This window comes from Amaranthus tricolor, chromosome 3 (genome assembly GCF_026212465.1).
Source record: "Amaranthus tricolor cultivar Red isolate AtriRed21 chromosome 3, ASM2621246v1, whole genome shotgun sequence".
Classification (NCBI taxonomy): domain Eukaryota; kingdom Viridiplantae; phylum Streptophyta; class Magnoliopsida; order Caryophyllales; family Amaranthaceae; genus Amaranthus; species Amaranthus tricolor.
Window position 1 is genome coordinate 34,089,224 of NC_080049.1, and position 22,296 is coordinate 34,111,519.

General features: G+C 32.6%; 2 protein-coding genes and 1 pseudogene across 2 annotated transcripts; 2 read left to right on the plus strand and 1 right to left on the minus strand.

Annotated features, from left to right (window-relative positions):
• Positions 1 to 288: 288 nt before the first annotated feature.
• Positions 289 to 5,287, minus strand: LOC130808152 (heat shock 70 kDa protein, mitochondrial-like). The gene is made up of 6 exons (XM_057673612.1): positions 5,018 to 5,287; positions 3,425 to 3,498; positions 3,263 to 3,341; positions 2,600 to 3,169; positions 1,904 to 2,524; positions 289 to 1,367 (listed from the first exon to the last, which is right to left on the minus strand). Exons 1-6 carry the CDS (start codon positions 5,090 to 5,092, stop codon positions 735 to 737), a joined length of 2,052 nt encoding a protein of 683 aa, XP_057529595.1. The 5' UTR covers positions 5,093 to 5,287; the 3' UTR covers positions 289 to 734.
• Positions 5,288 to 8,129: 2,842 nt separating this feature from the next.
• Positions 8,130 to 14,099, plus strand: LOC130808846 (protein BRICK 1-like; annotated as a pseudogene).
• A 6,168-nt stretch (positions 14,100 to 20,267) lies between these two features.
• On the plus strand, positions 20,268 to 21,053 carry LOC130808736 (ethylene-responsive transcription factor ERF022-like). Its single transcript, XM_057674212.1, has one exon. It carries the CDS (start codon positions 20,312 to 20,314, stop codon positions 20,888 to 20,890), a length of 579 nt encoding a protein of 192 aa, XP_057530195.1. The 5' UTR covers positions 20,268 to 20,311; the 3' UTR covers positions 20,891 to 21,053.
• Positions 21,054 to 22,296: the final 1,243 nt, after the last annotated feature.

Sequence of the window (22,296 nt, forward strand, 5' to 3'; positions counted from 1 at the left end):
TTAAGCGCTCCAAGAACTAATTAATGTACAAATTTGATATTAGATTCGACAAACGAAACAAGAAGAAAGGTTGAGACCGATTTCAAACGCCTCAACTGATTTCTTGGTGGATTGTATCAGTCATTGCCCCATCAAGTAAGGCCCCTAGGCCAACTAAGTGCGTAAACAATAATCACTTTTGAAAACCTAAAGGAAGAGTACCCATTTGGGTCATCAACTCATCATAGATCCATTAATTATTCTCTGAAGTCATCTAAAGACAAGCAGGTAGCCAATCAGTACTTCAAATGCTTGAAATATTTGAATATTTTACGGTAGGTAGAGGTGTTCCAAAACAGACCCGGTGACTCGAAATTTATCCGACCTTATAACCAAACTCGATTTGACCTGATTTAAAAAATAATTTACAATAATATAAAAAACAATATGAACACAAACCCGATTTCAAGTCGAAGTACCTAACCTAAGATCAACTCGATAACCCGAATAAACACCTCTAGTGGTAGCTTTATAGTGGACAATTACAAAAATAAAAACCCTATATTTTCCTTGGTTGAAAACAAGTGTGTATTAACAGCTCTGAAATATTGCATCCACAATTGCAATTTAATTCAGGGTTTCTTTCTAAAATCTACATCGAATTATAACAAAGAGACGAGACTGGGTAATGCGTATAATAAACATGAACTACACACTAAGGAAGTAAGGATTCAACTAAACTCGCGTTTAAAAGTTTACTTCTTCACCTCTTCGTATTCTGCTTCAGGGGTTTGATCCCCACCACCTTGCGATCCACCAGAACCTCCGTCAGCACCACCGCCACTACCACCAGCCATATGTTGTCCGATCTTTGAAACTGCGGCATTTGCTGCATCAATCTTGGCCTTTATCAAATCAGCATCATCTTTCTGCACAGCTTCCCTGAGATCAGCAACAGCAGTTTCTATCTCTTTCACAACGTCCGTTGGAACCTTGTCCTTGTACTCTGACAAACTCTTCTCAACACTATAAATAGTAGAATCGGCAGTGTTTCTTATTTCAATTAGAGCTTTCCTCTGCTTGTCTTTCTGGGCATGCAATTCTGCTTCTTGAACCATTTTCTGAATCTCGTCTTCCGACAAACCTCCAGATGATCGGATGGTAATTTGCTGTTCCTTGCCAGTTGTCTTATCTTTAGCAGAAACAGTGACAATGCCATTGGCATCAATGTCGAATGTCACTTCGATTTGTGGAATCCCCCTAGGTGCAGGTGGGATACCCTGAAGTTCAAATTCTCCTAGAAGTTTGTTGTCTGTTGCCATTTCACGCTCGCCTTGAAAGACTTTAACTCCCACCTGGGTTTGATTATCTGCTGCTGTTGAGAATACCTGTAGACCGAGTTAAACGAGATAAAACCTTTAGAAAGGTAAGGAAATCAACATTATCTACAACATTGAGAAACCATAAGTCAAAAAGTCTCTCAAAACACTTTAGAGAAAGATGCTAGCTGCAATGATATTGAAGTGCTAAATACACAGGGGTGTTTGGCAAATGACGGTTGGCTGTTGGCTTTTTAAGCTCACTTTTGTACCAGCTAGAAGTGTTGGTTATTTTTGTTGACTTTTAAGCTAGCTGAATAAGCCAACTATTTAGGGAGATTTTTTGGTAAATTTAGACATTGGTTATTGGTTGTTTATTGGAGAAAAATGAAAAAGTAGCCTGCCAACCCTAAGGCTATTGAAACAAGCTAAAAGTTAACGTTTTCATTTTGGCTTGAAAGCCGGCTTTTCGGCTCAGAAGTTCTTTACCAAACACATTTTTTGCCTTTTTCAGCAACCAAAAAGCCAAAAATCAAAAGCAGCCAACCCAAAAGACATATACCAAACACCCCCACAATCCATAGACAAGTATTAGGTGGGCTTACCTGAGATTTCTTGGTAGGGATGGTTGTGTTTCTGTTGATCAACCTGGTAAAAACACCACCAAGAGTCTCAATACCAAGTGAAAGAGGAGTTACATCAAGTAGAAGTAGCTCTTTAACATCCCCACGAAGGATACCACCTTGAATAGCTGCACCCATTGCAACTGCTTCATCGGGATTGACACCCTTACTCGGAGTCTTCGCGAATATTTCATTAACAACCTCTTGTACCTTAGGTACACGAGTCATTCCACCCACCAAAAGGACTTCATCCACCTCTTTGGTAGATATTCCAGCATCTTTTAAACAATTCTTGCATGGGTCTCTCGTCCTAACAATCAAATGATCCACCAGACTTTCAAACTTTGACCTAGTTAATGTCATGTTGAAATGTTTTGCACCAGATGCATCAGCAGTAATGAAGGGTAAGCTAATATCTGTTTGAGTGGTAGATGATAACTCAATCTTGGCCTTCTCTGCAGCTTCCCTTAGCCTTTGCAAAGCCAGCCGATCTTTTGATAGATCAATGCCATCAGTTTTCTTGAACTCACTCACCAAAAATTCAACCAAAGCATTATCAAAATCTTCTCCTCCCAAGAAGGTATCACCGTTGGTTGCTTTCACCTGATATTTGAAATGAATTATTCAACCATCCCAGAGAGATAGATAACACAGCAAACGAGTGAAACAAAAGTTTACCTCAAACACGCCATTACTTATCTCTAAAATGGATATATCAAAAGTTCCACCTCCAAGGTCAAAAACCGCTATGAGACCTTCCTTGTTATTTAACCCATATGCAAGTGCAGCAGCAGTCGGTTCATTAATGATCCGTTGCACATCCAGCCCTGCGATCTTTCCAGCATCTTTTGTTGCTTGCCTCTGAGCATCATTAAAATAAGCAGGAACTGTAACTACAGCTTTAGAGATACTCTTTCCCAAATACGCTTCTGCAGTTTCCTTCATCTTTGTTAGAACATATGCTCCAATCTGACTAGGAGAGTACTGCTGTCCGGTAGTAGTTTCGACCCATGCATCTCCATTTGGGGCCCTAACTATCTTAAAAGGAACCATTTTACTCTCCTTCTGAGTTTGAGGGTCATCAAAACGTCTGCCGATTAGACGTTTTGTTCCAAAAAAGGTATTTTGTGGGTTTGTCACAGCTTGTCTTTTTGCAGGGGTTCCCACCAGTAGGTCACCTTTAGGAGTTATGGCAACAACTGAAGGTGTTGTTCGTCCTCCTTCAGCATTCTCTATTACCTTCGCATTCTACATTAACAGTTCAGTTTCAATTAGTTACGGACGTTTTTAGCCACTATAACTAAAAGTTGTACCCATGGGAGTCAGTAGCTAAAGACCAACCTTTCCTTCCATTACTGCCACACATGAATTAGTAGTACCGAGATCAATGCCAATAATTTCATCACCAGTGGGTTTCGAACTGCAAGGTAACAGAAAAAGCATTTACAAAAACAGACCAAGGGAAGAGCTTCAATTTTAGTTTTACATATGAAAGTTATGCACCTGAATGATCGAGTTAAAGTCATCCACCTACTGGCCAAAGATGGGGGAAACCATGACAAATGATTACCAGCCAACTGCAAACAAGAGACAATGGTAATATTGGGTTGCGACAATCACAACTCCACAAGCAACATTCGACTGAATAATTTCTTAGTTTATTTGATTTGAGACTTAACAGCAGCATGCCAGTTTCACAAAACACACAATGCAAACCAAAACAAATTTTTTGCCGTTCAGTATCAAGAGTCAAGCCAATCTAAAAGTTCTATCCTAATTTTCTGGAACATTCAAAAAGACAAAAATTCTTTGATTCCAAATATTCAAAAGAACATTGAATATGTAGGAACAAGAAACTATTTGACATTCAAATTTCAGACCAAAAGGTCAATCCTATGAATCGGTCGGCTAACATAATTGTAAACTTCAATAATAAAATGAACAATGCCGCATTAGCTTTAAGTTCCTTATGTGATCGTCCATTTAACACAACATATTTGCATTATCTGATCATTGTTGACACTTTGATCAATCTCACTGAAACAGAATCCATTTCCAAATTCCAACAAGCATGCAAGAATAAATCTCAACATAAGGCCACACCAAAGTAGTTGTTGGGAAAGTTCAATTACAACACAATTTAATCAGGCACTGTAACAAAGGATAGCAACATAACCTTGAGAAATGCACACAAAACACACAACGATTTCCTTAAGCGTTAATTCCCCATAAATTAAATTTAGTAAGTTTTCTGAGTTTAAACAATGTTCAAAGGATCAAAATTTCCATACTTAACTAGTCTCAAAGGAGTATACCTAAGTTCGAAAACACTTGCACAATTTTAATAATCTTTCATTAATAGAATAATAGACATTTTATAAGGATATCTAATGTGTAACCCGCATTGAGCTACTCCTCATAGAACCTTAGTATGATTATTCCTGTGGAGTCACTTTAGCAAATAATACATTAATGAGTAGCTATACCTTATTTCAGTACCACCCAAAAATGGACCTGAAACATGACTGAATGGGTTATAACCGGAAACTTTTGAATTGTAACCCAAAGAAGAACCCATTGGGTAAAAAATTGCATTGCCTCACATCGGCTACATTGTAACAACTTTCAAAATAAACAAACTCATAAAAAATGTATTTTAGGCCATATAAAGAGATATCTTACATTTTGGCGTTACAATACTGTATTACTCTCACTACAACATCATAATTCCATTACTGTGATCACAATCGATTGTCGCATTTTTGTAAACTACGTTGACCCCTCTAGAGAAAACAAAAAGTTAGACTGCTCTGACTGATTTTCCCAATTTTGTTAATTTTTTCATTTTCAGGTCATATTTTTTATTCGTAAACCTACATTTCTAGTGAATTGTTTATATTTTAAGATATTTCTCCTAGAAAAGAAAAATAGAAAATTCACAACAGTTATGAAATAAAAAAAGCATTCATCCCATCAGAATAATCTCCCTTCCAAGATCAAATTCCAACAAAAAAAACAAAGTATACTTCATATGAAGCAGCAAAAATAAGAGAAAAAGAAAGTGCAGAAGAAAAAAAGAGGAAGAAGTAGAGATACCGAAGAATAAGCATGGACGGATGAGAAAGCATCTCGACGGCGAATTGCTGATCGCATAAGTTGTGCGGTAGCCATAGCTGTATAGAATATAGTTAGCAGAACAAGTTGGAGGATATGAGGGTTAAGAATGGGAAGTAGAAATGAAGAATTGAGGGTTTTGAAAAAGGGTGATTGTTCCAGAAAGATCTGTAGTGTAATGCCTGAACCTGACTAGACCAGGAGTCCAGGACATTCCAGAGAAGGCCACCTCAACCCAGTTACTCGTAATCTCGTACTACACATTCTTCTTTCTTTATACTTCCTCTGTTCTGTATTTCTTGCTACAATTGCATGGGCACACATATTAAAAAAAATAATTAACCTATAATGTAGCTGATTGTTTACTTTATAGAGTATAGTATTTTATTATTATTAATTGAAAAAGAAAAAGGAAAAAATAGGTTGTTAGGAATAGATAAAGATTAAATAATGGTAGGTATAAAAGTTAAAGAGATATAGAGTAGGATAAAAATAGGGGTAGGTAGAACTTTAAATAATTGTTTTATTACTAAAAACAGAAATGTAGCAAGTAATATGAAATTGCCAAAAATAGAAAATGTAGCGAGTATTATAGAACGGGGAAGTATATCATAAATTTCAAGATCTTATTTTTAAATTTTTTTTACTTTGAGGCCTAAAAACAAAAAATTAAGTTAAATTCAAATAAAAGCAATACAAATTAATGTTTCCTTCGTTCCATTTAGTTTTATTTTATTATTTTTTTTTACAATATTCAGAGTTTACTTTTAATTTATATTTTATTCTTAAGAGTTAAAATATAGTTTAATGAGATTTTGTTTGGTTTCATCTCAACACAACGATTTTTAATAATATTAATTTTATAAATTTTAGTTACGCACTATTAGATATATAAAGACTTTAATATACGTCGTGCTGAACATATTCAAATAAAATGAGACAAAGTTATTAAAAGGGAGGGAATATCAATTAATATTTGACACTTCTACGTTTAGAGAACACTAAACCTTTTCCTCCTAAATGAAGTACATGAATGATATAATTTTTTTCTAATATGTAAGAAAGTAAAATTAGGCACTCAAAATAAAATCTATCACATTGAAGAAGTGGATTGAATATATGCTTACAAGTTTCCACGTTAATAAAGGAGTATTACATATTTCAAACATCATGAACCAAAATCTGTCTATCTTTTGGAATATAATTTTATTTGAAAATTTAAAATTAATTCATAATAGTATTTGATATGAAAAAAATTTAAAAATAATTTAATATTTCATTTATTTGCTATGAATAATTTTAGTTATTGAATATTCTAATAATTTTTAATATGTATTTTCTTATAACATATCTGATTTGGGAGGGTGAAAAATGGGGCTATGGTGGTTTAAGAATGAGGCTGTAGTTCAGATTACCGAACATGCTGATAACAAAGGTTAGATTATTAAATAATAATTCAAATGTGACATTATTCACAAGATATGAGTCAAATGTCAATCAGTAAAAAATTAATAAATTTTAATTGAATATTTTAAAAATTAATTAAAGTTATCATTCTCAAATCTTTGAATTATATAATTTCATAATTATAATTTAAAAATTGAAAATAAAATATATATCCGTAAATAAGCCCTAAAATTAAAATTGAATTTGCGAAAATTTTATGATATACCACTGAGTTTCTCCAAAATTCACCATATACCACACAAAATTTTTTAATTCACCATATACCATTGAGTTTTCGTATGTTAGCACAAAATACCATTAATGACAACTGCCGTTAGTGTGCGGTTTGTGGTAAATTATTAATTCACCATATACCATTATTTTCTTTTTTTTTTTTGCATCAAATACCATTTAAAAAAAATATATAGTCGTTAGAAGAGTGTAAGGGCTAGTTTGTGCATATATATGTGATTTTTCAGGAAGTCACATAACAAGGCACACCTCTAACCTCTGAAAGCATTTGCAAAGATGTCCACAAACTCAAGATCATCATCGTCGTCTTCTTTTAGTTCTTCGTATGAAAAAAAGAAAAGAGGCACAAGAACAACAAATGCAGCCTATACAAAGAACTAGTCCACGATGCAGTGACATGCAAGGCAAGAAAGGCATCAGCAAATAAGGCAGAACATGTAGCTTCCTTTTCACAGCAAGGCAACACAAAGGGGAAGAAGAGAAAGACTGCTACTTAATATTGTTTTGTGTCATTTTTTTGTGATAGTATTTAGTGTCAAGTTGCTTTTGAACAAAGTTAACTACATGGTTTGTATGACACTTCTTTTGTTTATCACAATTCCAATGTATGCAATGCAAGTACTCACCAATTACATAGGCATATTTTTTTGACAAACAATGTTACCAATTTCAGTACAACTTATTTAAGCAACGAAATATTTTATCTTACATTTTTCATTTAAAGGCAAAAAATACAATAAACACAAACAAAATTGCTCCTATTTTTATTGCTCCATTCACTTTTTTTTTTTGCTGTTTTGCTACTCTTTTCTTTAGCTCATTTAACTCATGCTTCAACACGGTCTTACTTTCATGCGTGATATTCCCTCCCTTGCTTTGATTTTCATAACCCCACGAGACATTTTTATCAACATTGTCCTTGCACCATTTGAATGTATCACATACATCACACTTGTAGTATAACCTTTGTGGATTTTTTGCCGAATCAGAGCTTCTTATTGCAAATTTCCTATCACAACAACATGCTTTGTTCGACACCCTTACATACGAAGAACTAAAAGAAGACGACGACGACGATGATCTTGAGTTTGCGGACATCTTTGCAAATGCTTTCAGAGGTTAGAGGTACGCCTTGTTACGTGACTCCCTCAAAAATCATACATATATATATATGTATGCACAAATTATCCCTTACACTCTTCCAACGGCTATATTTTTAAAAAAATAGTATTTGACATAAGAAAAAAGTAATGGTATATGGTGAATTAATAGTTTAGTACAAACGGTACAGTGATAGCAATTGACATTAATGATATTTTGTGCTAATGTAGAAAAACTCGATAGTATATAATAAACTAAAAAATTTTGTGTGACATATTGTTAATTTTGAATGGAGTCGGTGGTATATGATGAAATTTCCGAATTAGGTTCAACTAGTGTTGTCCATAAGAAGAGAGAATAGAGATCGAGAGAGAATTGTTAGTTACTGAAGGGCGAAGAATGATTGCCTTCAAAGCACTGTCAAGAAATTTAGTCGACCCTCTAAGTATCAACCAACAAAGTTCAAAACTCGCATAGTTGAGAAATTTTATCAACCATTTTCACTGGAGATTGTTACTTTGAAATTCAGGGATCTGTTGATATAATCGTATAAATTGCGCATTTCATTTGGGGATACAAGAGGTCACAGGAATGGCGAAAGCTGGGGGAATAACAAATGCAGTGAATGTAGGAATTGCAGTCCAAGCCGATTGGGACAATCGCGAATTCATTTATCTCTCAATATCCGACGTCTCTTCGATTTTCTTGTCCAATTTGGTAACTTTTTTTTGTTTAATTCTCGTGTAATGGATTTTGATTGATATTCTTCTTACTCTAATCAATGATTTTATTTGAATATTATATATTTATATGTTGTAATGTTATGTTTTCTGCCATTATATATGTAGTTTAATTACCACAACTATATATTATTGAGTTTTGTTGCTACTTAAATTGAATTTGAGCCAAGATTTGTATTGGAAATTTTGCTGCTATCGATTGTTGCTAGGGTTTGTTTTTAGAAATTCATCTGGATATCTTCTATATAGTGTTTGGTGGTCTTTCATTGGTACTAAACAAAACCTATAACAAGCAAGGTGAATACCCTAATAGAAAACACAGAAGTGTTAAATTATGATACATGAAGTAAAAAAGGGTGTTGGATTGGATAAATAATATGTAAAAGGAAGGAAAATGAGCTAGTTTCTTGCAATTAATAATGGCCTTGTGGATTATTGGTCTTAAACTTTGTTATTAGGACTCATCATTTTATCGGTTATTGTCTTCGGATCCTCGACAATCATACATGGGTACGACACTTGGACACCTTATTTTGGACCAAAATATTGTATTTTTTGCATGATCTAACACACTCGGAAACATACCCATGTCGGATATGAGTTCCGGATTCACGGTAACATAGGTCTTAAATGTCACCCAATGTTAATTTTTACCTGCTTTATCATAGAGGAAAAACGATTGTAATGAAATTAGTTTGAGGGTTTAAGTCCATTTTGTTTGAGGATTTTGACAACGATGTACTAAATTAAGGGATTTTCTAAGAGGAAGAACTAGCTGTAAGAGGTGAAGTATTATCGAATCTCACAATCTGAGTAGTATCACCTAATACATGTTGGTTGATAGTTATAGCTAATATGTGTATCCTTAGATGTGGCATCATCTTCCACAATGGAGAATCCTTCTTGGGGTTGGTTTAAAGGGAATTCACCTTCAGGGCTTTCATTCTTTTTCATGCACATCCATCCACTTCCAATGTTGAATTTTCTATATTGTTATCATCAGCTACAGGAAATTCAACGTTCCTTGTCGACTTAGTGGTTCTTAATAGTGTGATACTGTGATTGATACATGTCCTTTATCCAATCTTGGCAATCCATTCTTTGTTGTTTGGTTGGTCTATACAACATTTTACACATTTCTGCTACTTCTTACAGCTGCATGGGCACAAAGTTCAAAGCATTAACATCAGCAATCTAAATGTGGAACCTTCATTTGTGTAGTTATGCATAGAATAATGTTAATGGCAGATGTTAAGGTTATAGGTTTGAAGTATATAATGTTAAATGCCGAGTAAGAAGACGTTGAATTGTGCTAATTTCTGTTGTTATCATGAATTCATTTTTAGAGGCCACAGCGAAGAGTAAACTGGCAGCTCTGAATGAGAAGCTTGACACACTAGAGCGGCGTCTTGAACTACTTGAGTTCCAAGTGAGTACTGCCTCAGCCAACCTAACTGCCTTAAAATGATGTACTTAGATCGTGTTTTTATGGAGGCATTGCTTATTGTAATGCCTTTTTAGCTGTGAAAATTTTGTCTACATAGGTAGAGATCAGTATATCATCATATCATCGATTGCATAAATTCCCATTTCATTTAAATACTTCAATGCTCGATGATTGTGTGTATCCAATATTGATTCTTATGTAATTTGGTATCTTTGGACAAGATCAGTTATTTGTGATTACTGAGAAGAGATTGTTGCTTGTTAATCACATCTGTTGCGATCTTATCAATGATACCTGCTTCTTTTAGAACTATACGAAACAATAGTATGTGTGCTGTTTTATCTGAGGAGCGCCCCTCTGCTAGTTAATCATGTTGGCTGTGAAAAGTTAGCTTACTTGGTGACTTGATTAAATACGAAAAGCTCTTGGAATTTGTTTGATGATGCTGTGAAATGAACACACGACTAAAGAAAGATGGGGATGATAAGAAACAAACCAACAAGCACAACAAACAAGCAAAGCAAGAACCAATCATACCAAGTATTTTGAGAGTTGAGTTGTGTTTTAGTTGGAGCAAGTATTACCTTCTCTAGGCCCTTATCTTCCCTTTCATCAGTCTATCCTATAATCCCAAAACAACATACAAGCGTTCTCATGGTGAGACGGTAATCTTCATGCATGCCAAACATCAAAACTGTGGTTGTAAAAATAGAAGTGCTCATCCAAGCACTACTCTCCTTGTCCGAGCAAGAGCTCATGTTCCCCCAAGCCTCCAACCCTTGCTCTGTAGCTAGTCACTTCCCTCGCCAAGAATCCTTTTTGTTCGCCCATCGTCCTCACACGAGCATTAAGGTGCTCACTTGGGTTGTTTCTCGTTGTTGGCATTTGTTTGTTGGTTATAGACTAACTTGTCTGGGCATCTTTATAACTCATTTAAGTGTCTATGTAGCTCGCCCAAGTAGAGTATTAAGGCATCAATTACCTCCTTTTTTACAAAACATTGCTCGTTCAAGTAGAGTCTTAAGGCATCAGCTAACTTGTGGAACGTCACGAGTACGAGTTGTCTTTGTTTCTATTTTATTTAATTCTTTTCTTCGTTTGATTATTTTTTTGTTTATTTAAGATGATCAATTGTTTGGTGAAAAATTATGTATTTTCTTTTTGGTCACATGTTGTGATATCTATCATTTATATTTATTTTTGACTAAAATAATACATTGCCAAAAAAAAGAAAAGAAAATGAAATTCAATAAAACTTGCTAAAACATAACCTTAACGATCCGTTTAGTTATTGGTATCAAATGGTGGTATAATGGAAATGATATAGTGTAAAATTTCATCAAGAGTTTCATGTCTTTTTCATGGTGATGAAATTTTGATCATAAAAAATTTTTTTGTTTACAAATTTTTATTACCACAAAATATTACCTTTCCCAATGGTAATACTCTGGAATGAATTTTATGAAGAGAATGAGATGATTGAAGTTGGATAAGTATAGCCATCAAGGTAGCCAAGAGCTTTTTCAATAAAAATACACTAATTCATTCCTATTACCATCGTTTAATGCCACCTACCAAATAGACCGTTAGTACAGTACTATTATGTATTCTTCAATAGGGATATAGAATAGAACCTTGCCATCTTTGTTATGATAAAAATAAGTATTGGGAGTAGTATGTAAATGTAGATACACTGAGTAGGATGATAATGATAATGATAATGATGATGATGACGACATAAATATAAATATATAGGTAAGCTAAATTTTAAGCTAAAAATAAGCTTTTTTTTTTATGAAAATATGATTGATAAATGAAATTTTAGACGAGTTTAATTATTTTTACTTTCTCATATGATAGCTTTTTAAAAAATATGTAACATACCTAATAACACAAAGAATATCGTTAAGTAAAATTCAATTGTATTGAGTAAACAAATCAAACGACAAATATTTTTAACAGATTTAATTCAGACAAAATGACCAGCTCGAAGAAAGGATGCACCGTCAAACTCTCATAACTCATAAGTAGATACTCTTGCTTATCATTAAATTAGTTCTATTTATTTTTATATATTTTTACTGTATTTACTTTTCTCTTTATTTTAGGTTATGACTTAGGAGTATGACTCTATTATTTTTACTCTTTAATTTTTTTTTATTTTTAAATTATCATACTTTAATACTCTCTTCGAATCATTTTAGTTGTCCCATTTTCTTATTTGGCAAAGTCATTTTAGTTGTCATATTTTTATTTTTGTCAATCTTTTTTTACCTAAATATCCTTAGTTCACACACGTAATTACGAATATACCCCCATATACCTTACGTACCCAACTACCCTTCACTAATTACCCTTTTTAATGGACCCCACACCGTCCTTAATAATCGTGTCCAAGCAAATGAGACAACTAAATAACTAACTTGATTCGGAGGGAGTATATTATACTCAATTTTTTAGTCGTTAAAAGCAAATGGAGACAAAATAGTGGGGACAAATGAGTATAATAAAGAACGAGAATCTTGAAGAAATTGACCACTTTAGAAAAATCTATGGTTTTTCGCAAAATGTGATGATGGGATTGCTTAATTAAAACCTTTATTAAGTTGAAATAGAAGTGGTCAAATATCCAAAGCCCTATCTTTTTGTGCTCCAGCTGGTTTCCTCAAGTTTAATCCACAATGTTTGTGTTGATTCAATTCATTTCTTTCCTTAATCTTCATTAGTCAGTCACTACTTTCACTTTCTACTTATATTCTAATCCGTTTAAGCTTTTACATTATTTCTTTTAAATCGAAGAGTGCATTTACTTTAGTAAACTTTAAAGTTTATTTTTACTAATCTCCTTTTGATGATCTCAAACATTTGTCGGTAGCCAAAGGTTTCCTTTCCTTTTGTTAGTGAATATTACATAATTTAGGACCTCAGTTTAAATTGATAGTTGAAATTTGAAGGGTGATTGAAATTTAAACCCGTAATTTTTTTGTTACGTTTACTTTGATACTATGTAAAAGAACCAACTTAATTAAAATCTTAAGCTGATGATTGATGTCCCAAGTTATGTTATATATTTTAACACCTTTTCATTTTTTTTTAGATTTGAGTATATTTGAATTAACGTTTAGATTTGAGTAATAAAAGAATATGGTATTTTGAGTTAGATTTTGAGAGCTTTATTTAAATATAATTAACAATTGATGTATGATGAGCTGAGATTGTAATTTGAGATTTAAAAAAATTCAACGATTAAGTCTGGTTGATGATTTGGTGTGAAGTAATCTTACAGTGGTGAACTCATGGGAAATTTTCAGTATGTGTACGAGTGATGACAAAATGTGTTAAAATAGACGTGTACTAGTCTAAGGGCCAACAACATGATCTAAGGATAGACATGATCCTTATTCTTCTCAGATCTCATGATAGTACCTCAAAATGTATGTAATCTTTTTTTATGTTATTACTTATTAACTTATTCATTCATTAAAATTAACGAATAGTGCTAATCCATCTATAAACAATGTAGACGAGTGAATTAACACACCGTCAAGCTAAGCTAGTGAAAGTAACTAAAAACTGTTAGTTAGTTTGACGGTCAACAGACATAGCAAGTTCCGATGTAAATGTAATTGGAAAAAGGTTGAAAGCCTACTACAAGTCGGTGAAATGTACTTTAGTTGTTGTTAGTCCAAGTTAGTAGTAGTAGTATTTTACTAAAGCTTGTATCATTGTATTATATGGCACACGCTCACAATGTCGTTTCTTTGTATTTAATCGACTAACAAGCAGACAGGATATTGTCTAACTTCATTATCTCACTGCTTGTCGGCCTTTTAGACTTTACTACTCTTTTTTTTTCACATTAATCAACCAGTTTCCATATTAATCCCTTCACGCTGCTTTACTTAATTTGTTTAAATTTGATTCAGTTAAAAAGCTTGTTATAAAATGTATGTGCTTGGGTTTCATACTGGGTGCAATTGATAGATATCGAGTTATTAGAAAATACATATTTTCATAGTAACAATTAATAAATACGAATTTTTAATTAACATTTGTCGATCAAATTAATATGGATTAGTTAATAAGATTATACTCGACTTTGTTTAGGTTAACTATCTACTCATATTTCAATTTTGTGTTAGTATGAAAAAAAATTTATGAAGTTGAAGGATTAGTCGCAAGTCGATTGGTAACTAATCCCATTGGCTCCGACATTTATCCATCCATAATATTGTTTTGATTTGCTAGTAATTTGTATTTCAATCAATTCATATCATTTAATCAATCCATCTCTTTCATTCAATCCATGCTTTTTAAAATAAATCCTAAATTTCATTTTTGAATAGGAATTCAAAATTTCATGGTTAAAGATTTTTTGGTTATCATTTTTAAGATTAAAAGGTAGGCATAACTAGAGATGTTTAAGTTCACCTAATTATTTAAAGTTAAGTATGATGCGATCTGATTCAAAAAAAATCGTAAATAAAAATAAAATTAGATTGTTAATATATTTTCACATATATAAAGGAATCAAAATTAACACAAATAAATTATTGTACATTTAAGCATGGCGATTGAAGTAACAAGACAAAATTTACCTCTATTAAAATTTATGCATTGTAATTGTAGAGAAGAAATGGATGAGGACTCTTGATCAATGCCACATTCAGACAAACTTGCGAAAATATTCATACTAACATTAAAAAAGGAATTTTTTCTTTTTGGAGTTGAGGGACTCTTTAGCCGCTCTCCTTAATGAGTATAAGTTGCCGTCAATCTTCCTTTCCCAAACTCTGCCCATAATTTTTTTATAAATGGGATACACTAGGCATGATGACGATGATTGAGATGATACATTAAAGCTAAATAAAAGTTTCATCCCAATGGACATTTTCTTGGTTCTTTTAATCAAATTTAAGTTTCATCCCTATTTTGCATCTTTCATAATAAACAATGACTTGGGACTTTCTTTTTCTAAACTCCCATTTCCTTCTCCAAATTTCTCCTGCCAAACACTAAAAATAGTGAGTATTGCAATTCAAATTGTAACAACACGACTTACCGTTGACAGAGTAAATAGGGTTTTAATGGGGATTACTTCCCAAGAAAACTCAAATCTCAATTACAAAACTTGTGCAAATGAGTCTAGTTCTAAAACATAGCTAAATCAACTAATTCTCAATCCAAGCATCTATCTAAGTCATAAGGAGATCATACAATTCATTTTAAGTCCAAAATAACCAACACAACCAAGTCTAATATACACTTAACATAATTCTAATACAAAACTACAAATTCCCATGTGCTCAGCTCAATATGACATCCTTGGAACTCTAATCAACTCTGCTAATCCATCGTTCCCGATCGAATCCGATCTGTACACAAATTAAAAGATGGAAGCAACAGGGGATCAGTTTAAACTGTATGAGAAGTAACAATCTAAAACAACAAAACACAGTAATTCAAAACAAAAGTTTAAAAGCAACATCGGTTTCTTAGATCTATGTGCGCACAAGGGGTCTAGTTTGAGAGGTGCCCCATAGCTCTAAGGGTATGTCGTCTCTCGAGTGAAGCTAGTCAATATCTGAATACAACTCGCCTCAAAAGCAGGGAGTAGGAGACGATGTCCCACCACTCCGTCAATGACCAGCTCGTAAGCCCGATCCATTCACCCATATAACAATATCATCATAAGCCGTCACAACACTTGTATCAATAGTTTTTAATTTCAAAATAGCTTTAATAAAATTATTTTCAAGAAAAGTAGTCTAGCCAGACCCCTTTAAGGGACTGTTACTACTCACCAAAGACGCTTCAAGAAGCTCAGTCCGTTTCTCCGCAATCACTAGAAAGGTTCCTCGATGACGTCGCCTCCTGAAGCATAACAAGCATAACATCACAACAAAGCATTCGATACTACAAACTAGGTTCATATAACTCATTGCATCTCCTCCTATGACCGCATCTTAGTTTCAACTTCTATTCTAATATTTCTAATTTTAAAGATTGCGCAAGTTCTAACTCCAACCCCCAATATCATCAAAATATATAACCTTGCTTTAGACTAGCTTATATTCTTGTAAAGATCATACGTCTCCATAATTCCCTTTGTATTTTTTTCCAATTCAACACTTCTATGTTCATCTAAACTCAAACCAAGAAACCAAATAAGAATAACAAACTATCCAGATAGAAGAACACATCTAATTTATCTATTCAACTAATGATTTCCACACGAACCCTAGATACTTTCAAGAACATCCAATCATTCAACATTTTACCATTACCATAATTTTCTAAACCAATACCATGATTCTTAACAATATATCCCAAAGTCTTCATTTTCACTATTCTAGTATCTACTACAAGATCGTTATCTTCCAATTAAACAACATATCCAAGAACACTAACTAATCAAAACCAAGTCATTAGAGTAGTCTCCTACTATAATTATAATCCACCCTTAGATTCTCATCATCACATAACTTACTAGCAACACATTCCTCATAAATTTCTCAATTAATAACTCATCTAATTTACTCATATAAATTTTCAAGATTCATCAAAGTTTAGGGTTTACAACATGATAAAAAAATATGCAAGTGAAAGTATGCCAATGAAACTAACCTTTATATGAATAAGAACATAATTATTAAGGAAAAGCAAAAGAAAGAAATCAAGAAGGATTATCTTCTGTTTGCAGCAGTAAGAAACGAGAAAGAACAGATTCAATGCTTGATTTTTGGCTTGGATTTGATGTCTACACAACCGAACCAAAACTCACTCAATCTTCCCCCATTTCGGCAGAATCCAGGTCAAGGAAGGGAAGTTTTCATATGCTTCTACACTCATTGTGGTTCAAATTCAAAGGGGAGTGAGCAAGAAAGATCAATTAGCCATAATTTACACATAACAATCAAGAATGTAGAAGTATAGATCATTTACCTTGAAAATCACGAAAGAAAGAAGAAGAACCAACTGATTTTCGCACGCAGGTCCTTCGAAGATCAAAGGGAAGAAGAAGAATGCTGGTCTGCCATTGTTGTTTTTTGAAGTAAAGCTTCAAAGGATGCTATGTTAGGGATGAATTCCTTGAAAATTCATATCAAAATTACAAAGGTTACACTCGAAAATTAGTGAATTGAATGAAGGAGAAGGTTGCTCAACTGTGGAAGAACTCAAGCAAGAATTTCGACCATTTTCAGAGGAAATGGCGAGATGGAAGATGGTGAAAATCTAATTTTTCTCTGGGTTCAAATGAATGAGGAATAAGGAGGGAGGTGTTCATGAATTTTGATGTGTTTAATCACTAGGCTATGCGAATGAAAGAGGGAAGAGGAGGAGGATTTGGGTATTTTATTTATTTATTTATTTACTTTAAATTTTCGAATTAATTTCTCGAATGTTACACAAACATTGAGTAAAAGAAATCTCATATTTTATATATTTTTGAGGGGGATGTGGCTGACTTTGCCGGCTAGGGGCTCCACCCCTATTTCATATTTTAAAGAATGTTTGTAGCTTTTATTAAAGCCACTTTAAAGTTAATTAATTATAATGATTAAATATAGTAGTTTAAATATTTTATGTTAAAGCAAGAGCTAAATCACCTTATGTTAGAGGTGATTTTGATCATATCATACCACAAGGCTCAAATCATAGAACACATTTTAGAGAAAAACTATGAGGTGCAAAGGGGTTGAGGCTTGGTAAAAGAGCATTGAAGATGGGGTTTGAATGGGTTGTCTTGAACGAGACTTTGCATTGCTCGAATCAGGCAACTATATGCAATAAGTGACATTAGGGTTCATGTGGAGTAGCTTTTGGAAAGAGAATACAAACACAAGTGTGAGAGAGAGTTGTTAAACTCTAAGTGAGGCTTGTACTGAATTCATTGAGAGACTCTATGATTAAAGGTTGTAAGCTCTAGTGGGTGAGCTTGTTATGTTGATTTCATTAATGTATTGCTGACTCTTTAATGAAATATAATCACTTTTGAGCGAAGGTGTCTAAGACAACTTTAAATTTATTTTGTTGTATGTGCTCAATTTATTCTTGCAAAGTTTCAATATATCTTTTGTTGTTGTTTTATTTAAACTCTGTTTTTCTACATTCTTCTATATCTTTTCTTGCTATTGTTGGTTCTAAGAGACGATTAAATTTAATGGCTAAGTAGAAAAGATAAATTCAATTTGTAATGCACAAATATGTTACACAAAAACTTGGCCGAGGCGTTCTCATTATGAGACTATCAATTTACGCCGGCCCAATTTGTGCGTGTAATAGCCTCACATGCTTTTCCTAGTTTTTTTTTTCATTTTTGGACATTTATCAATCTTGACCTTAAAGATATCAATTTCAACTTAAAGTAAACCTTAAACGAATCAATTAAAATAAAAAATTTCAATTTTGACCTATAAGTGATCAATTTTGATGTTAAACTAATCAATTTCTACCTAAATATGATCCTGTTTTCACAATTTCAAAACGGAGTAAACAAAATGATATTATTCTATCATTTTATGGATGATTTTCAAACAACAAATGAATGGTCAATAACACTATCAATAATAGTGTTAATACATTGCATAATACAAGTACTCTTATTTAATGCGACATGATGGTTTTCATGGAACATAAGAATACTTGTACTCTTTAATCATCGATCAATAATTGATATTGCTTTTTCCTCAACAATTTATGTTAATAATGAAATTGAAAATAAAGTTGTAGGTGTAGTGTTTACTTACCCTTGATGTGAAGGCACAGGAAGAATTGATCTCGAGTTATGTTTTGCCAAATAATTCATAAATGCTCTTAGAAATGATCAAGTCATGGCTGTTGTGTCATAAAAATTTCAATTTTGATCTAAAAATGATAAATTCAAACCTTAAAATGATCCATTAAATAAATGCTTTTTGGAAATGATCAAGAGTTCATGGCTACTTTGTTATAAAAATTTTCAATTTTAATGTAAAAATGATGAATTCAGACTTTAAAATGATCACTTGAAAAATTAATTTTGACATTATAAGTATCAATTATAACCTTAAATAAATCGAGCACTGAGCGCATATTGAAAAAAAAAACTATTTTTAGACTTATTGCATTATCCCTCTCGTACTGAGATGGTCTCGCACAAAAACAGGTGCATATGTTAAGGTAGACCCGATAGTAGATAAGATACTTCATATTCCTATTTAGAAGTAGGTGGAATGGGATTATAGTAGGCCCAAGCTGAAAAACATGTTAAAGCTTTGCCACGCACATAAGAATAAACCGCGTCTCCAACAGTATAATTTTTTCTATTTGGTGCTCCAATAGTTTAGTAATTAGTACTAAGACTCATCATTCATCATATTAATCTTAATTATCCTTTTTATGATTCATGAACCGTACTAACTACATAACTTAAACCCAAATTAATACTTCTATAATCAAACAAATCCAACGCGGGGTTTTCCCAATTGGTTGCCAGATGAATGCCATACATCTATGTTCCATTCTTCAATTTTTATTTATTACCAATACCACATACTTAAACATTATGTAGCTACTAGGAAGCTCACTCTTTTGTAAGACTAAAGATCCCAACATCACATAATAAATTCAAAAAATTTTTTAATTAAGGCTTTATTTATTGGAAAAATTGTATTAAATTAACCATCTTTTGGTCGATCCACTGAAAATAAACTCAATTATTAATTATTTATATAAACCCACCTATTTGAAATAATTGCTGAAAATAAATCAAACTTTGAAGATTATTACTAATTGCTTGAAGATTATTATAACAATAGTTGGATTTATTTTTAACAAATATATCTAACAATATATCTACTGATGGGTTTATTAAAAATAAATAATAAGTGAGTTTATTTTTAGGGTATCAGACAAACATTAATTTATTATTGAAAATTTCTCCCTTATATATTTTACATTTATCCAAAAGGTTGGGGACTAAAAAAAATAATTAGAATAAAATAATTAAACTAAGTAAATCTATGTAAAATAATAAATACTCATAATATATATTGAAAAAAAAAAGTCAGCTAAAAGACTGATTATGTACGATTAGACATTTTACCCACGTAAAAGAAACCGCCAATGAGGACATCATCAATTCATTAGATAGTGCCCCACATAGAAGTTCCACTACTAAGATGATATATCATTAATTTGTAGAGCTTAAAACCTATATATATGTAGGAATATCTCATCATTATTATTCAATACATATCCCAAAATAAAACAAAACTTGCCTAGCAAACATACTACAAATACAAATCCATGGAAGACAACATGAACTCTTACGGTCGTTCAAGGGGTGGTATTACTTCGACGTATCGGGGTGTACGAAAGAGGAAATGGGGTAAGTGGGTGTCCGAAATACGTGAACCCGGTAAAAAGACCCGAATATGGCTCGGGAGCTTTGATACTCAAGAAATGGCAGCTATTGCTTATGATGTAGCTGCATTTCATCTAAGGGGACGTGGAGCCCACCTGAACTTCCCAGAGCTGGCAGACGAGTTACCTTGTCCTGTCAGCTCTGGGGCAGAGGATATTCGTAGGGCTGCTCAGGAAGCCGCAACCATCCTACATCCTAGGATGACTAGTCATCCTAATAGCATGCAGAGTGGTGGTCGTACGGAAGTCACAACCCATCCCTCGTATTCGTCCTCATCGTCTCCGACTAGGGTCGGGTTGTCACCATGGCAAATTCAGGCTATTAATGAGTCGCCGTTGGAGTCACCCCAAATGTGGTCTAGCATGACGGACAATATGATGCTTGATGATCCTTTTATCTATTCTAGTAACGATACTACGTGGGAGGATGGAGAGGTACACTATGACTCTTTGTGGGACTAACTAATTCTTTTGTCATATCACACCAAATATTACCTTTATATGTCTTTGAAATTGTTACACTTATTATTTTAATCCGTTGTTTTTACTTTTTTACAGTTTTTTAAAATTAAATACAATTAAATAACTTACTTCCTACAATTTTAATCTTATGTCAAATAGATGTGTTACAATTTCAAAAGAACTGAAAGTAGTACTTATACTGCACAAGTTTTATTCTATCTGACCACATTAAACTTTATTTCTCTTAAAAATACTGCTATTTTACTAAATTTTTTGTACTGATTTATCAATATTTTTAATTATTGATTAAAGATTATTTGATTTGTGTACGTTAATGGAGTATTTTTGTAACTTGTGTTGGATTTCATGCAATGTTCTGTTGCATGAACTGAACTGACGAGGAGTCCATCTTATTCTTTTTCTATATAATTATTACGCGAGGGAATCTGCAAGTCTCCTGAATGTATTTTTAATTCCGGAGGGCTTCTATAAATTAGAATAACCATATGTATTTTTTTCTTATTTTTATCTGTATTTTTTATTTATTGTGACCCGTTTTAACTGTATATTTAATTTGTTTGTAGTGATACTTTGGGAACGTGCTTATTTCATTATCAAATTATTACTGTACTTTCTATTTTTGGTAGGTAATATCATTAATTGTGTAATTAGTAATAAAAGTTTATTTCTCCAAACATTTTTTATTTTATATATATTGGTGCACTATGATTTTTTGTTTTTTAATTGGTGCCTTTGTTATGTGCTAATTAAGAGAGTTTTTACTTCATGCGTATTAATATTTACTATGTGATTATGGGTTCTGTAGAATTATTATCTAAAATAATTCATTTTTGTGTCAGTTGAAGTATGTAACATTATTCAAAGAAAAAATCTGAGTTAAAAATTCACTATTCCTTTTCCTCCCTCTATTTGCATGTACCAAAATATTACATAAATTTTTGTATAGGACGATTTGACCGTAAGACATGTCTTATATTTGGATTATATAGCCTAATAATAAACACTTTCAGCTTATGGACTTTTTATTTTCTAATGTTTTCTAATTTATCTAATTTATACTCAATTTGTTCCATCAAATTTGTTGCATTACATTTAAAATATTGTCTCTTTAATTTGTGTAATGTAGTAAATTTTAAAAATACAAATAAGTGTATTACAAATCATCTAATCAAAATAAATCTAAACCAGCCATGCATGCATGGTACATAAGTTTTAAATAACAATTGGAGTAAGGAAATTTAGAAACATGGAGTAATTCTATTATAGCTAAACTTAACTACCAGCTAGTTTGATTGTATATAGAAATTTCAATTTTTAAAGTTAATAAAATTGAACTTCAATTGACAGGCATAATATTTGATAGTAAAATGTTAAATTTTCCTAAA

Coding starts and splice junctions, on each gene's coding strand:
- LOC130808152 (XM_057673612.1), bottom strand. CDS start 5,092: ATGGCTACCGCACAACTTATGCGATCAGCAATTCGCCGTCGAGATGCT. Junction 3,342..3,424: donor ACTTTAACTCGATCATTCAG/GTGCATAACTTT, acceptor GTTACCTTGCAG/TTCGAAACCCACTGGTGATG. Junction 1,368..1,903: donor TCCCTACCAAGAAATCTCAG/GTAAGCCCACCT, acceptor CTCGGTCTACAG/GTATTCTCAACAGCAGCAGA.
- LOC130808736 (XM_057674212.1), top strand. CDS start 20,312: ATGGAAGACAACATGAACTCTTACGGTCGTTCAAGGGGTGGTATTACT.